Genomic DNA, 13396 nt, shown 5'->3' on the forward strand with positions numbered 1-13396 from the left:
TAGAGTTTTACAGCACAGAAAGTGGCCCGTTGGCCCATCGTGTCTGGGTCGGCTTTGATCAGGTAGCACACAATAGAGTGCTGGTCAACACTGAGCTCCCATGATAGCAAATCAGCGAAACTTACAGCATTCACCTCTTTGTGTCTGTGCTGACTCTAAAAGGAACAGTCCCATTTTGTCCTGTGCCTACCTTTCTCCCCCATAGCCCTGCAATTGAGTTCTCTTCAAGTATGTGTTCAGTCACATTTGAAAATTCCTATGGGATCAGCTTCCTCCACCCTTCAGGTAATCAGTTCCAGATCTTAAATAATTCTCTTGTGAAAATATTTTTCTTCAATTCCTCTCTAGTTCTTTTGTCAATTATTCTCAACGTATGACCTCTGATTACTCATGCACTTGTCAGAAGAGTTTATTTTTCTTGTGTTATCAAAACCTCGAATAATTTAAATGCCTCTATGAGGCCTCTCCCTAACCTTAGAATCAAAGAATCCCCACGGTGCAGGAGGAGGCCATTTGGTCCATTGAGTCAGCATTGACCCTGGGAAAGAGCACCCTACCTAGCCCCACTCCCCCGCCCTATCCACATGGCCCCACCTAACCTTTGAACACGAAGGGGAAATTTAGCATGGCTAATCCACCTAACCTCCACATCTTTGGACTGTGGGAGGAAACCCACAGACACGGGAAGAAAGTGCAAAGTCACACATGCAGGCACCCAAGGTCGGAATTAAACCTGGGTCCCTGGTGCTGTGAGGCAGCAGTGCTAACCACTCTGCCGCCCCAGAGAACAATCCCATCTCATTGAATCTCTCCATTTAATTGAAGACTCTAAAGGTGTCATTGGGTATGGGAGAGCACAGGAGCCATGGTCATAATAATTGGCGGAGTAGGTTCGAAGAGCAGAATGCCCCCGGTAATCCTGGTAAACCGCCTTTGCATCTTCTCCAAAGCCTCAAAGTCCTGTCTAAAATGTGGTTCCCAGACCAACAGACAAAATTCTTGCTGAAATCTTTGATTTGTAAAGGTTTGGCACAATTCATTGTTTTGGCGTTCAATCCTCTGCATTTATAGCCCAGACACCTGGTGCATCAGATTAACCTGCCTTGCCACCTTCAATCATTTGTGAATATGCACCACAGGTCCCCCTGCTTTTGTACTCTCTTCAAAATATTACCAGTTAAATTATACTGTTATTCTCGCCAAGTTGCACCATTTACCTATATTAAATTGCATCTGCTATATTTCTGCTCATTTCACTAGTCCAGTGTTCTTCAAACTTTTTTTCCGGGGACCCATTTTTATCGAACGGCCAACCTTCGGGACCCAACCCGGCCGACCTTCGGGACCTACGCCAGGCGACCTTCGCGATCCACGCCGGCCGACTTTTGCGACCCACCATTTTCTCTTACCTTGTTTGTTGCGGACAAAAATGGAGGAAATGGTTTTGGGTCCCTTTGGCCCCCCCGAACTTGAAAAAAAAAGGCTGCGACCATATAAAAAAGAAAATGCGACCGCACTGTGCATGCGTGCCCGATCATCGGTGTGCATGCGCATAGTTTTGCGCATGCGCACCGATGATCGGGCACGCATGCGCAGTGCGGCCAAATTTCTTTTATCTGTTCCTGGCCATTTTGAAGGCCGCTTGCAGCCGGCATTATGAAAAGCCGGCTGCTGCGCGTGGATTTGCGCAATGGGGAGCGCCGCGACGGACGGCTCTGTGACCCTCCCGACACCCGCCCGTGGGTTATGCCCCCGAGTTTGACAATACCTGCACTACTCTATCCACATCATCCTGAAGTCTGCTGTCATCCTGCTCAGTCCCCACTGCACTGCCAAGTTTTATATTATCCGTAAAATTAAATTATACTCCCTCTTCCTCAGTCCAGGTCATTTATACATAACAAGAAAAGCAATGTTACTATTATTTGCATGATCTCACTGCATGCCTGAAGGTGAAGTAGTTCCATAGACTGCGACTTGTGTTAGCAGGATATAGTTAATCACATATCCCAAGAGTTATGCTGCAAGGTTAGGAATTAGAATCATGACCAACATACTGCAACTAACAATGCAAGGGACATTAAAAATTAGTGGGAGCGGGTGTTGGGGGAGAGAATGGGAGGTCCTTTCTTTGTCCCAGTGCTTGCAGCAGTTACTCATGCCTGGCCCTCACCTTGCCACAATGGCCTTTCATATTACTATCAGTAGTCACAGCTGTCCTGTCCTTACCTTGTCACAGTACTGGCAATAATAATCTCGGTTAGGTTTAATGATGGGCAGCGTTAACTCTGGAACATCGTCTATCCTGATATCAGGGTGTCTTTTTGACAAATGATTCACCTGGAAAACAGAACAAGCATCATGAGAAAAGAAACTGCACCTTTATCATAGTCTGCATTCCAGGTATAACCCATTGCCACAGATCCTCTGTAGACCAGGTCTAACACTCTGGAATGTGCAATCTATCGATGCACCAAACAAGTTTTCTCTGGCTCTGCAGACCTGTCATTTTAGTTTATCATCCTGCTGGCCTCTCTATCCTACTGAAGCTCAACGTAAGCTCGAGAGACAACACCTCATCTTAAAATGAGGCACTTTACAGCCTTCCAGAATCTACTTTGATTTCAACAATTTCAGACTGTAACCTATTTAATTTCTTTTCTCTTCGAATGTTTTGCTAAACTGCTTTGTTTTTTCTTTTTGTTTTCGAGTGGTAGCTGCTCATCATTCTGTCCTTCACATCTCCTCTAGCCAGGCCTTTTGATCCTTTCTGCATCCCTCCACCACTGTTTTGGATTTGCACCACCACAAGTCTTGTTATTTAACCAATTACATCATCCACCCATTTTTCCGACCCTCCCCTCTTTCACTTGCTCAAACCCTGTCCGTTTCTACCCATTCTCTCTCCACAGGTGCTTCTGACCAGCTGTCAATTTCCTGCATTTGCTGTTTTTATATCAGATTGTCAGCATCCATAGGACTTAGTTTTTACTCCTGTTCATTCCAACTTTACCTTGCTGATAGAAGCCATGGTGTGACACAGCATCAAAAGTCTTGCGGAAACCAGAATATGTCACATCCATAAAGCCTCTCCTTAACAGCAGGTGTGGCTTTTCTTGAAGAATCTAGAACCTTCAGTAGGCAGTCTCTCCCCCTCAGAATTCGCACCCACCGCTCCCATCTCCTTCTTCCAATAATTTACACACCAAATGTTAAGAACTAGGAGTAGGAGTAGGCCATCTGGCCCCTCGAGCCTGCACCGCCATCTGATCTTTTTGTGGACTCAGCTCCACTTACCCGCCCGCTCACCATAACCCTTAATTCCTTTACAGTTCAAAAATCTATCTATCTTTGCCTTAAAAAGATTCAACGAGATAACCTCAACTGCATCACTGGGCAGGGAATTCCACAGATTCACAACCCTTTGGGTGAAGAAGTTCCTCCTCAACTCCGTTCTAAATCTGCTCCCCCTTATTTTGAGGCTATGCCTCCTAGTTCTAATTTCGCCCGCCAGGGGAAACAACCTCCCTGTTTCTATCCCTTCATAATTTTATATGTTTCTATAAGACTCCCCCACCCCCCCTCATTCTTCTAAATTCCAATGAGTATCGTCCCAGTCGACTCAGTCTCTCCTCATAAGCCAATCCTCTCAACTCTGGAATCAATGCCCTGGTTTGTTTTTTCCTGGAATATTCCTATTCTGTCTTTAGTGATGGTGTAATTCAGTTACTTTCCAAACTTTGAGCACTACATGTGCTTCTTGATTAACACAGATTGGTATAGTCAGGGGCTAATCACTGGGAAACATCTGCATTTCAGGCCCATTCTATTCTGCCAATATTACACAGTAATAATACTCAAAACATATTGCAAAAACAGGATTCTGTTGTTTGATACTTAACAGGCGCAGTTTTGATAAGCGGGTGAAAGGTTATTGGGGCAAGGCGGGAATGTGGATTTGAGGTTACAATCAGATCAGCCATGATAGTATTGAATGGCGGAGCGGGCTCAAGGGGCCGAGTGGTCTATGCCTGCTCCCAACTCGTATGTTTGTGTGAAGTCTGTCAGGACAGCTGCAGCAGCACGGTACCACAGTGGTTAGCATTGTTGCTTCACAGCTCCAGGGTCTCGGGTTTGATTCCCGGCTTGGGTCACTGTCTGTGCGGAGTCTGCACATTCCCCCCGTGTCTGTGTGGGTTTCCTCCGGGTGCTCCGGTTTCCACCCACAGTCCAAAGATGTGCTGTTAGGTCATTTGGACATTCTGAATTTGCCCTCTGTGTATCCGAACAGGCGCCGGAAAGAGGCGACTCGGGGCATTTCACAGTAACTTCACTGCAGTGTTAATGTAAACCTACTTATGACAATAAAGATTATTATTATTAAGCTTTAGAATCTCATTATGCTACCCAAAGGAGCACATTTCTTTTGTATTTTAAATATTTTTATTGAAGTATTTGCAAAATCTTTATAACAATAACAAGCGAAATAATAATAACATAAACAACATGGTAAAATATACATTTCCCACCCAACCCCTTCTGTACATCCCTTAACCATATTGCACCTCCCCCCCCCCTTCAGAGTGCTGCTGCTGCTGACATTTTAATTTTCCCCGAGAAAGTCGACGAACGGCTGCCACCTCCGAGAGAACCCCAGCATTGACCCCTCAAGGCAAAATTTATTTTCTCCAGCTTGAGAAACCCAGCCATGTCACTGACCCAAGTCTCCATGCTCGGGGACTTCGAGTCCCTCCACGTTAAAAGGATCCGTCTCCAGGCTACCAGGGAGGCAAAGGCCAGAACGTAGGCCCCTTTCACTCCCTGATCTCACGGATCTTCTGACACTCCAAAGATTGCCACCTCTGGACTTGGCACCACCCACGTACCTACCACCTTGAACATTGCCTTGGCAAACCCCTGCCAGAACCCTCCAAGCTTCGGGCATGCCCAAAACATATGGACATGGTTTGCTGGGCTTCCCGCACACCTCACACATCTGTCTTCTACCCCGGAAAACTTGCTCATCCTCGCCGCCGTCATTTGTGCCCGGTGTACCACTTTAAACGGTATTAGACTGAGCCTGGCACATGATGGGAAGGAATTAACCCTGCTTAGGGCGTCCGCCCACAGACCTGCCTCTAACTCCCCACCTAACACCTCCTCCCACTTGCCCTTCAGTTCCTCCACCGGGGTTTCCTCCGCCTCCAATAACTCCTGATAGACATCTGACACCTTCCCCTCCCCCACCCAGGTACCAGAGACTATTCTGTCTTGTATCCCCCGTGGCAGCAAGAGTGGGAAAACCAACACCTGTTTCCTCTGAAACCATTCCCCAGCAGCTTGAACTTGTCCTCCAGCGCCTTCAGACTGGGAAAACTCCAATCTATGAATAGATCCCCCATCCGTCTAATTCCTGCTCTCTGCCAGCTCCGGAACCCGCCATCTATCCTGCCCGGTGCGAACCTGTGGTTATTGCAAATCGGGGTCCAGACCGACGCACCCTCCACCATTGCCCCCAAATCCTCAATGCTGCCACCACCACCGGGCTAGTGGAGTAACGGGCCGGCGAGAACGGCAGAGATGCCGTTGCCAGTGCTCCCAAACTGGTGCCTTTGCATGACGCCGCCTCCATCTGCTCCCATGCCGGCCCCTCCCCCACCACCCACTTCCTAATCATTGCTATATTCGCCGCCCAGTAGTAGTTGTAGAAATTCGGGAGCGCCAACCCACCCCCCCCCCCCCCGCGACTGCGCTCCAACAACATTTTCTTCACTCGTGGGGTTTTATTCGCCCATGCAAAGCCCAAAATAATCTTACTTACCCGCTTAAAAAAGGCCTTAGGGATCAAGATGGGGAGGCACTGGGAGACAAACAAAAATCTGGGCAGGACCGTCATTTTCATGGTCTGCACCCTCCCTGTCAGCGAAAGCAGGAGCATATCCCATCTTTTAAAGTCCCCTTCCATTTGCTCTACCAGCCGGGTTAGGTTGAGCTTGTGTAATGTCTCCCATTTCCGAGCCACCTGTAGTCCCAGGTAGCGAAAGCTCCTCTCGACCATCCTGAGCGGCAGCTCCTTCAGTCTCCTCTCTTGCCTGGATCACGAACAATTCACTTTTTCCCATGTTCAATTCATACCCCGTAAACTTGCCAAATTCACCCAGGATCTGCATAACCTCCCCCAACCCCTCCACCGGGTCCGAGATGTACTAGAGCAGATCGTCCACGTACAGCGAAACCCGGTGCTCGCTCCCCCCCCCCCACCGCCCGCCCCCCCCTCACCCACCCCCGAACCAGCCCCTGCCACTTCCTTGACACTCTCAGCGCCATGGCCAGGCGGGAACTATCGAATGTGCGACCTACTCCTCCATGGTTGCCACCGGAAGTCCCCAAAGGTGCAAATTAAGTTACAATCTCTGAACGTAACTAACTACAACAGGTGTCAAGTGATACAGTTTTACATGAATGCACCCTGATTGAATGTTTAAATAATTTCCGGGACTGACCAGCATTCCTCGCCTGCGGAAGCCCATCATACAGGCTCGGCACTTAAACATGAAGCTCTCATAGTCAGTGGAAGGGATCTTCGGCTTGAAAGGTTTGGACTTGTGGATGCGACCGGCATTCTTGGCTTCACGTTCAGGGTTGTGCATCCGCTGCATGTGCTCTTTCAACTTGTCCTTCCTCTATCAACAAAACAGACAGAACACAGATCAACACGAGGAGAGAGGTGAGTACACTGGGCAAACAGGTGACTGCACAATCTTCATTTCAGAATACATTTTGGTTCAACACAGTTTGACAGGCAAGTATTTTTACCTGTGTCAAATAATTAATTTCTATTCTTCATCCTGGAGACACCACATGAGGGGGTTAATGGACTCAAAGGGAGTTTGAGGAACAGTGCTGGAGCTTGCTGCCATAGTCCTGCCATTCGCAATAAAGGGCAGAGAATCCTGGCACAATACTTGCTGGTCTTCACAAGTGAACATGATGAGGGCAATTCCAAGTTGAAAGTGTGACGTGACTATGTGTTTAATATTTTAAGTAAAAAGCAGTATTTCACAATGGTGTTTCGCTCTCTGACAATTTTGAAAAAGTTTAGAAAACATGTCAGGCAGCTCCTTGGAAGCCAGTTTCCGGTTTTGGAGCTGACAGCTCTGATGGCCAGTGGCAGATGGTCTACTGGCTGTGAGGTCAGGGAGTCCCGGGTCTGGCTCATCGCACAGGGAGGTTAGAAAGCTTGCCCCCGCCTGTTTCGGGGGACAGAGAAGCTTCTCTCCACCCTCTTCTCTGAGGGATTGCAGGGTGCCCCTACCTGCTCCTGAGGGGGGTGAACAGAATTCCCGCCACACTCCTGTGAGGGATTGTGACTGCTCCCAGTCAGTCAGCCTCCAGGTTGCGATGATCAGCATGACCAGCAGAGGAAGTCAGGTTAAAGGTACCTGCAGAAGAACTCAGCCAGCCCGGAAACGGCATCTTGCAGGATTCTGATTAGATTGTGAAGCACTGCACAGCTAAGTTTGAGAGTTAATGCAATGTACCTTTTCATACTGTAGAGGGCTTATTAAAATAAACCAAATTATGATTTAAGGCCTGGGTCACTGATGAAGTGGACATTCAAATCATGTCATACTACAATGGATGACAATAGTCAAGCAGCAAATAAAGCAGGGTTCCGGTCACAACCCTGGAGCTAAATGCCCCATACAATTTTGTGTCCTTCTTGCTGCACTAAGATTGGTGCACAGCTGCTCTATGTGCATTTTAAAGGAGCGTTGCTTGTACAAAGGCTATCTGGTCCCGACATGGCACATTCCAGGTCCCACTCGATTGTGTGCTCCCATGCAGTTTAGAGAGAACACAATTTGGGACCATGATCATTTATTGAGATATCAAGTTTAAAAAGCAACGTGAGAACTGATAGGGCAGAGAGAAAGAAACGTTGTCATCTGGTGCAGAATCCATTACGAAGGAACACAATCTTAAAAATCAGACTCAAACAATTCAGATAAACATCAGGAAACACCTGGGGAGGGAGGATGGAACTGCCTCAGTGTACAAGTATGGAACTCTGTCCCAGAGAGTAACAATTTTTTACCAGACAGCGATATGGAACCAATGTGAGTAAATGGAACTAGGATACAGATCAGTCACTGAATGGAAGAACGGGCTCGAAGGGTTGAGTGGCTTCCTTCTTCTCCTATGGAAATGAATGGTAACAGTGAGAAAAATATAGTGAGACTGCAGCAAGACCGTCTCAGACAGCCTGCGGCAAGACCGTCTCAGACAGACTGCGGCAAGACCGTCTCAGACAGACTGCGGCAAGACCGTCTCAGAGAGACTGCAGCAAGACCGTCACAGAGGGACTGAAACAAGACCGTCTCAGAGAGACTGCAGCAAGACCGTCTCAGTGAGACTGCAGCAAGACCGTCACAGAGAGACTGCAGCAAGACCATCTCAGAGAGACTGCAGCAAGACCGTCACAGAGAGACTGCAGCAAGACCGTCACAGAGAGACTGCAGCAAGACCCTCTCAGAGAGACTGCAGCAAGACCGTCTCAGAGAGACTGCAGCAAGACCGTCACAGAGAGACTGCAGCAAGACCGTCTCAGTGACTGCAGCAAGACCGTCTCAGAGTGACTGAAACAAGACCGTCTCAGCGGGACTGCAGCAAGACCGTCTCAGAGAGACTGCAGCAAGACCGTCACAGAGAGACTGCAGCAAGACCGTCTCAGAGAGACTGCAGCAAGATCGTCTCAGAGAGACTGCAGCAAGACCGTCTCAGGGAGACTGCAGCAAGACCGTCACAGAGACGCTGCAGCAAGACCGTCTCAGAGTGACTGCAGCAAGACCGTCTCAGAGAGACTGCAGCAAGACCGTCTCAGAGAGACTGCAGCAAGACCGTCTCAGAGAGACTGCAGCAAGACCGTCTCAGAGAGACTGCAGCAAGACCGTCTCAGAGAGACTGCAGCAAGACCGTCTCAGAGAGACTGCAGCAAGACCGTCTGAGAGAGACTGCAGCAAGACCGTCTCAGAGTGACTGCAGCAAGACCGTCTCAGAGAGACTGCAGCAAGACCGTCTCAGAGAGACTGCAGCAAGACCGTCTCAGAGAGACTGCAGCAAGACCGTCTCAGAGAGACTGCAGCAAGACCGTCTCAGAGAGACTGCAGCAAGACCGTCTGAGAGACTGCAGCAAGACCGTCTCAGAGAGACTGCAGCAAGACCGTCTCAGAGAGACTGCAGCAAGACCGTCTCAGAGAGACTGCAGCAAGACCGTCTCAGAGAGACTGCAGCAAGACCGTCTCAGAGAGACTGCAGCAAGACCGTCTCAGAGAGACTGCAGCAAGACCGTCTGAGAGAGACTGCAGCAAGACCGTCTCAGAGAGACTGCAGCAAGACCGTCTCAGAGAGACTGCAGCAAGACCGTCTCAGCGAGACTGCAGCAAGACCGTCTGAGAGAGACTGCAGCAAGACCGTCTGAGAGATTGCAGCAAGTCCGTTTCAGCGAGACTGCAGCAAGACCGTCTCAGAGTGACTGCAGCAAGACCGTCTCAGAGAGACTGCAGCAAGACCGTCTCAGAGAGACTGCAGCAAGACCGTCTGAGAGATTGCAGCAAGTCCGTTTCAGCGAGACTGCAGCAAGACCGTCTCAGAGAGACTGCAGCAAGACCGTCTCAGAGAGACTGCAGCAAGACCGTCTGAGAGAGACTGCAGCAAGACCGTCTCAGAGAGACTGCAGCAAGACCGTCTCAGAGAGACTGCAGCAAGACCGTCTCAGCGAGACTGCAGCAAGACCGTCTCAGAGAGACTGCAGCAAGACCGTCTGAGAGATTGCAGCAAGTCCGTTTCAGCGAGACTGCAGCAAGACCGTCTCAGAGTGACTGCAGCAAGACCGTCTCAGAGAGACTGCAGCAAGACCGTCTCAGAGAGACTGCAGCAAGACCGTCTGAGAGATTGCAGCAAGTCCGTTTCAGCGAGACTGCAGCAAGACCGTCTCAGAGTGACTGCAGCAAGACCGTCTCAGAGAGACTGCAGCAAGACCGTCTCAGAGAGACTGCAGCAAGACCGTCTCAGAGAGACTGCAGCAAGACCATCTCAGAGAGACTGCAGCAAGACCGTCACAGAGTGACTGCAGCAAGACCGTCACAGAGAGACTGCAGCAAGACCGTCTCAGAGAGACTGCAGCAAGACCGTCTCAGCGAGACTGCAGCAAGACCGTCTCAGAGTGACTGCAGCAAGACCGTCTCAGAGTGACTGCAGCAAGACCGTCTCAGACAGAATGCAGCAAGACCGTCTCAGAGAGACTGCAGCAAGACCGTCTCAGAGAGACTGCAGCAAGACCGTCTCAGAGAGACTGCAGCAAGACCGTCTCAGAGAGACTGCAGCAAGACCGTCTCAGAGAGACTGCAGCAAGACCGTCACAGAGAGACTGCAGCAAGACCGTCTCAGAGAGACTGCAGCAAGACCGTCTCAGAGAGACTGCAGCAAGACCGTCACAGAGAGACTGCAGCAAGACCGTCTCAGAGAGACTGCAGCAAGACCGTCACAGAGAGACTGCAGCAAGACCGTCTCAGAGAGACTGCAGCAAGACCGTCTCAGAGTGACTGCAGCAAGACCGTCTCAGAGAGACTGCAGCAAGACCGTCACAGAGAGACTGCAGCAAGACCGTCTCAGAGAGACTGCAGCAAGACCGTCTCAGAGAGACTGCAACAACACCGTCTCAGAGAGACTGCAGCAAGACCGTCTCAGAGAGACTGCAGCAAGACCGTCTCAGACAGACTGCAGCAAGACCGTCTCAGAGTGACTGCAGCAAGACCGTCTCAGAGAGACTGCAGCAAGACCGTCTCAGAGAGACTGCAGCAAGACCGTCACAGAGAGACTGCAGCAAGACCGTCTCAGAGAGACTGCAGCAAGACCGTCTCAGAGAGACTGCAGCAAGACCGTCTCAGAGAGACTGCAGCAAGACCGTCTCAGAGAGACTGCGGCAAGACCATCTCAGAGTGACTGCGGCAAGACCGTCTCAGAGAGACTGCAGCAAGACCGTCTCAGAGAGACTGCAGCAAGACCGTCTCAGAGAGACTGCAGCAAGACCGTCTCAGAGAGACTGCAGCAAGACCGTCTCAGACAGACTGCAGCAAGACCATCTCAGAGAGACTGCAGCAAGACCGTCTCAGAGAGACTGCAGCAAGACCGTCTCAGAGAGACTGCAGCAAGACCGTCTCAGAGAGACTGCAGCAAGACCGTCTCAGAGAGACTGCAGCAAGACCGTCTCAGAGAGACTGCAGCAAGACCGTCTCAGAGAGACTGCAGCAAGACCGTCTCAGAGTGACTGCAGCAAGACCGTCTCAGAGTGACTGCAGCAAGACCGTCTCAGAGAGACTGCAGCAAGACCGTCACAGAGAGACTGCAGCAAGAGCGTCTCAGAGTGACTGCAGCAAGACCGTCTCAGAGAGACTGCAGCACGAACGTCTCAGAGAGACTGCAGCAAGACCGTCTCAGAGAGACTGCAGCAAGACCGTCTCAGAGAGACTGCAGCAAGACCGTCTCAGAGAGACTGCAGCAAGACCGTCACAGAGAGACTGAAGCAAGACCGTCTCAGCGAGACTGCGGCAAGACCGTCTCAGAGAGACTGCAGCAAGACCGTCACAGAGAGACTGCAGCAAGACCGTCTCAGAGAGACTGCAGCAAGACCGTCACAGAGAGACTGCAGCAAGACCGTCTCAGAGAGACTGCAGCAAGACCGTCTCAGAGTGACTGCAGCAAGACCGTCTCAGAGAGACTGCAGCAAGACCGTCTCAGAGTGACAGCAGCAAGACCGTCTCAGAGAGACTGCAGCAAGAGCGTCTCAGAGTGACTGCAGCAAGACCGTCTCAGAGAGACTGCAGCAAGACCGTCACAGAGAGACTGCAGCAAGACCGTCTCAGAGAGACTGCAGCAAGACCGTCTCAGAGTGACTGCAGCAAGACCGTCTCAGAGAGACTGCAGCAAGACCGTCACAGAGAGACTGAAACAAGACCGTCTCAGCGAGACTGCAGCAAGACTGTCTCAGAGAGACTGCAGCAAGACCGTCTCAGAGAGACTGCAGCAAGACCGTCTCAGAGAGACTGCAGCAAGACCGTCACAGAGAGACTGCAGCAAGACCGTCTCAGCGAGACTGCAGCAAGACCGTCTCAGAGAGACTGCAGCAAGACCGTCTCAGACAGACTGCAGCAAGACCGTCTCAGAGAGACCGCAGCAAGACCGTCTCAGACAGACTGCAGCAAAACCGTCTCAGAGAGACTGCAGCAAGACCGTCTCAGAGTGACTGAAACAAGACCGTCTCAGCGAGACTGCAGCAAGACCGTCTCAGAGAGACTGCAGCAAGACCGTCACAGAGAGACTGCAGCAAGACCGTCTCAGAGAGACTGCAGCAAGATCGTCTCAGAGAGACTGCAGCAAGACCGTCTCAGGGAGACTGCAGCAAGACCGTCACAGAGACGCTGCAGCAAGACCGTCTCAGAGTGACTGCAGCAAGACCGTCTCAGAGAGACTGCAGCAAGACCGTCTCAGAGAGACTGCAGCAAGACCGTCTCAGAGAGACTGCAGCAAGACCGTCTCAGAGAGACTGCAGCAAGACCGTCTCAGAGTGACTGCAGCAAGACCGTCTCAGACAGAATGCAGCAAGACCGTCTCAGAGAGACTGCAGCAAGACCGTCTCAGAGAGACTGCAGCAAGACCGTCTCAGAGAGACTGCAGCAAGACCGTCTCAGAGAGACTGCAGCAAGACCGTCTCAGACTGCAGCAAGACCGTCTCAGAGAGACTGCAGCAAGACCGTCTCAGAGAGACTGCAGCAAGACCGTCACAGAGAGACTGCAGCAAGACCGTCTCAGAGAGACTGCAGCAAGACCGTCTCAGAGAGACTGCAGCAAGACCGTCTCAGAGAGACTGCAGCAAGACCATCTCAGAGAGACTGCAGCAAGACCGTCTCAGAGAGACTGCAGCAAGACCGTCTCAGAGAGACTGCAGCAAGACCGTCTCAGACAGACTGCAGCAAGACCGTCTCAGAGTGACTGCAGCAAGACCGTCTCAGAGAGACTGCAGCAAGACCGTCTCAGAGAGACTGCAGCAAGACCGTCTCAGAGAGACTGCAGCAAGACCGTCTCAGAGAGACTGCAGCAAGACCGTCTCAGAGAGACTGCAGCAAGACCGTCTCAGACTGCAGCAAGACCGTCTCAGAGAGACTGCAGCAAGACCGTCTCAGAGAGACTGCAGCAAGACCGTCACAGAGAGACTGCAGCAAGACCGTCTCAGAGAGACTGCAGCAAGACCGTCTCAGAGAGACTGCAGCAAGACCGTCTCAGAGAGACTGCAGCAAGACCATCTCAGAGAGACTGCAGCAAGACCGTCTCAGAGAGA

At 50.8% G+C, this 13396-nt stretch overlaps 1 protein-coding gene across 7 annotated transcripts in view; it reads right to left on the reverse strand.

Moving 5' to 3' along the window:
* Positions 1 to 13396, reverse strand: part of prdm10 (PR domain containing 10) — a 371372-nt gene that overhangs the window by 55273 nt on the left and 302703 nt on the right. For all 7 annotated transcript variants that reach the window (XM_072486852.1, XM_072486855.1, XM_072486851.1 and 4 more), the window contains 2 exons: positions 6504 to 6683; positions 2230 to 2340 (listed from right to left, as the gene is read on the reverse strand). In XM_072486852.1, coding sequence (XP_072342953.1) covers positions 2230 to 2340; positions 6504 to 6683 — 291 coding nt within the window. The remainder of the gene's footprint in view (positions 1 to 2229; positions 2341 to 6503; positions 6684 to 13396) is intronic.

This window comes from Scyliorhinus torazame, chromosome 21, assembly GCF_047496885.1.
Source record: "Scyliorhinus torazame isolate Kashiwa2021f chromosome 21, sScyTor2.1, whole genome shotgun sequence".
NCBI lineage: Eukaryota > Metazoa > Chordata > Chondrichthyes > Carcharhiniformes > Scyliorhinidae > Scyliorhinus > Scyliorhinus torazame.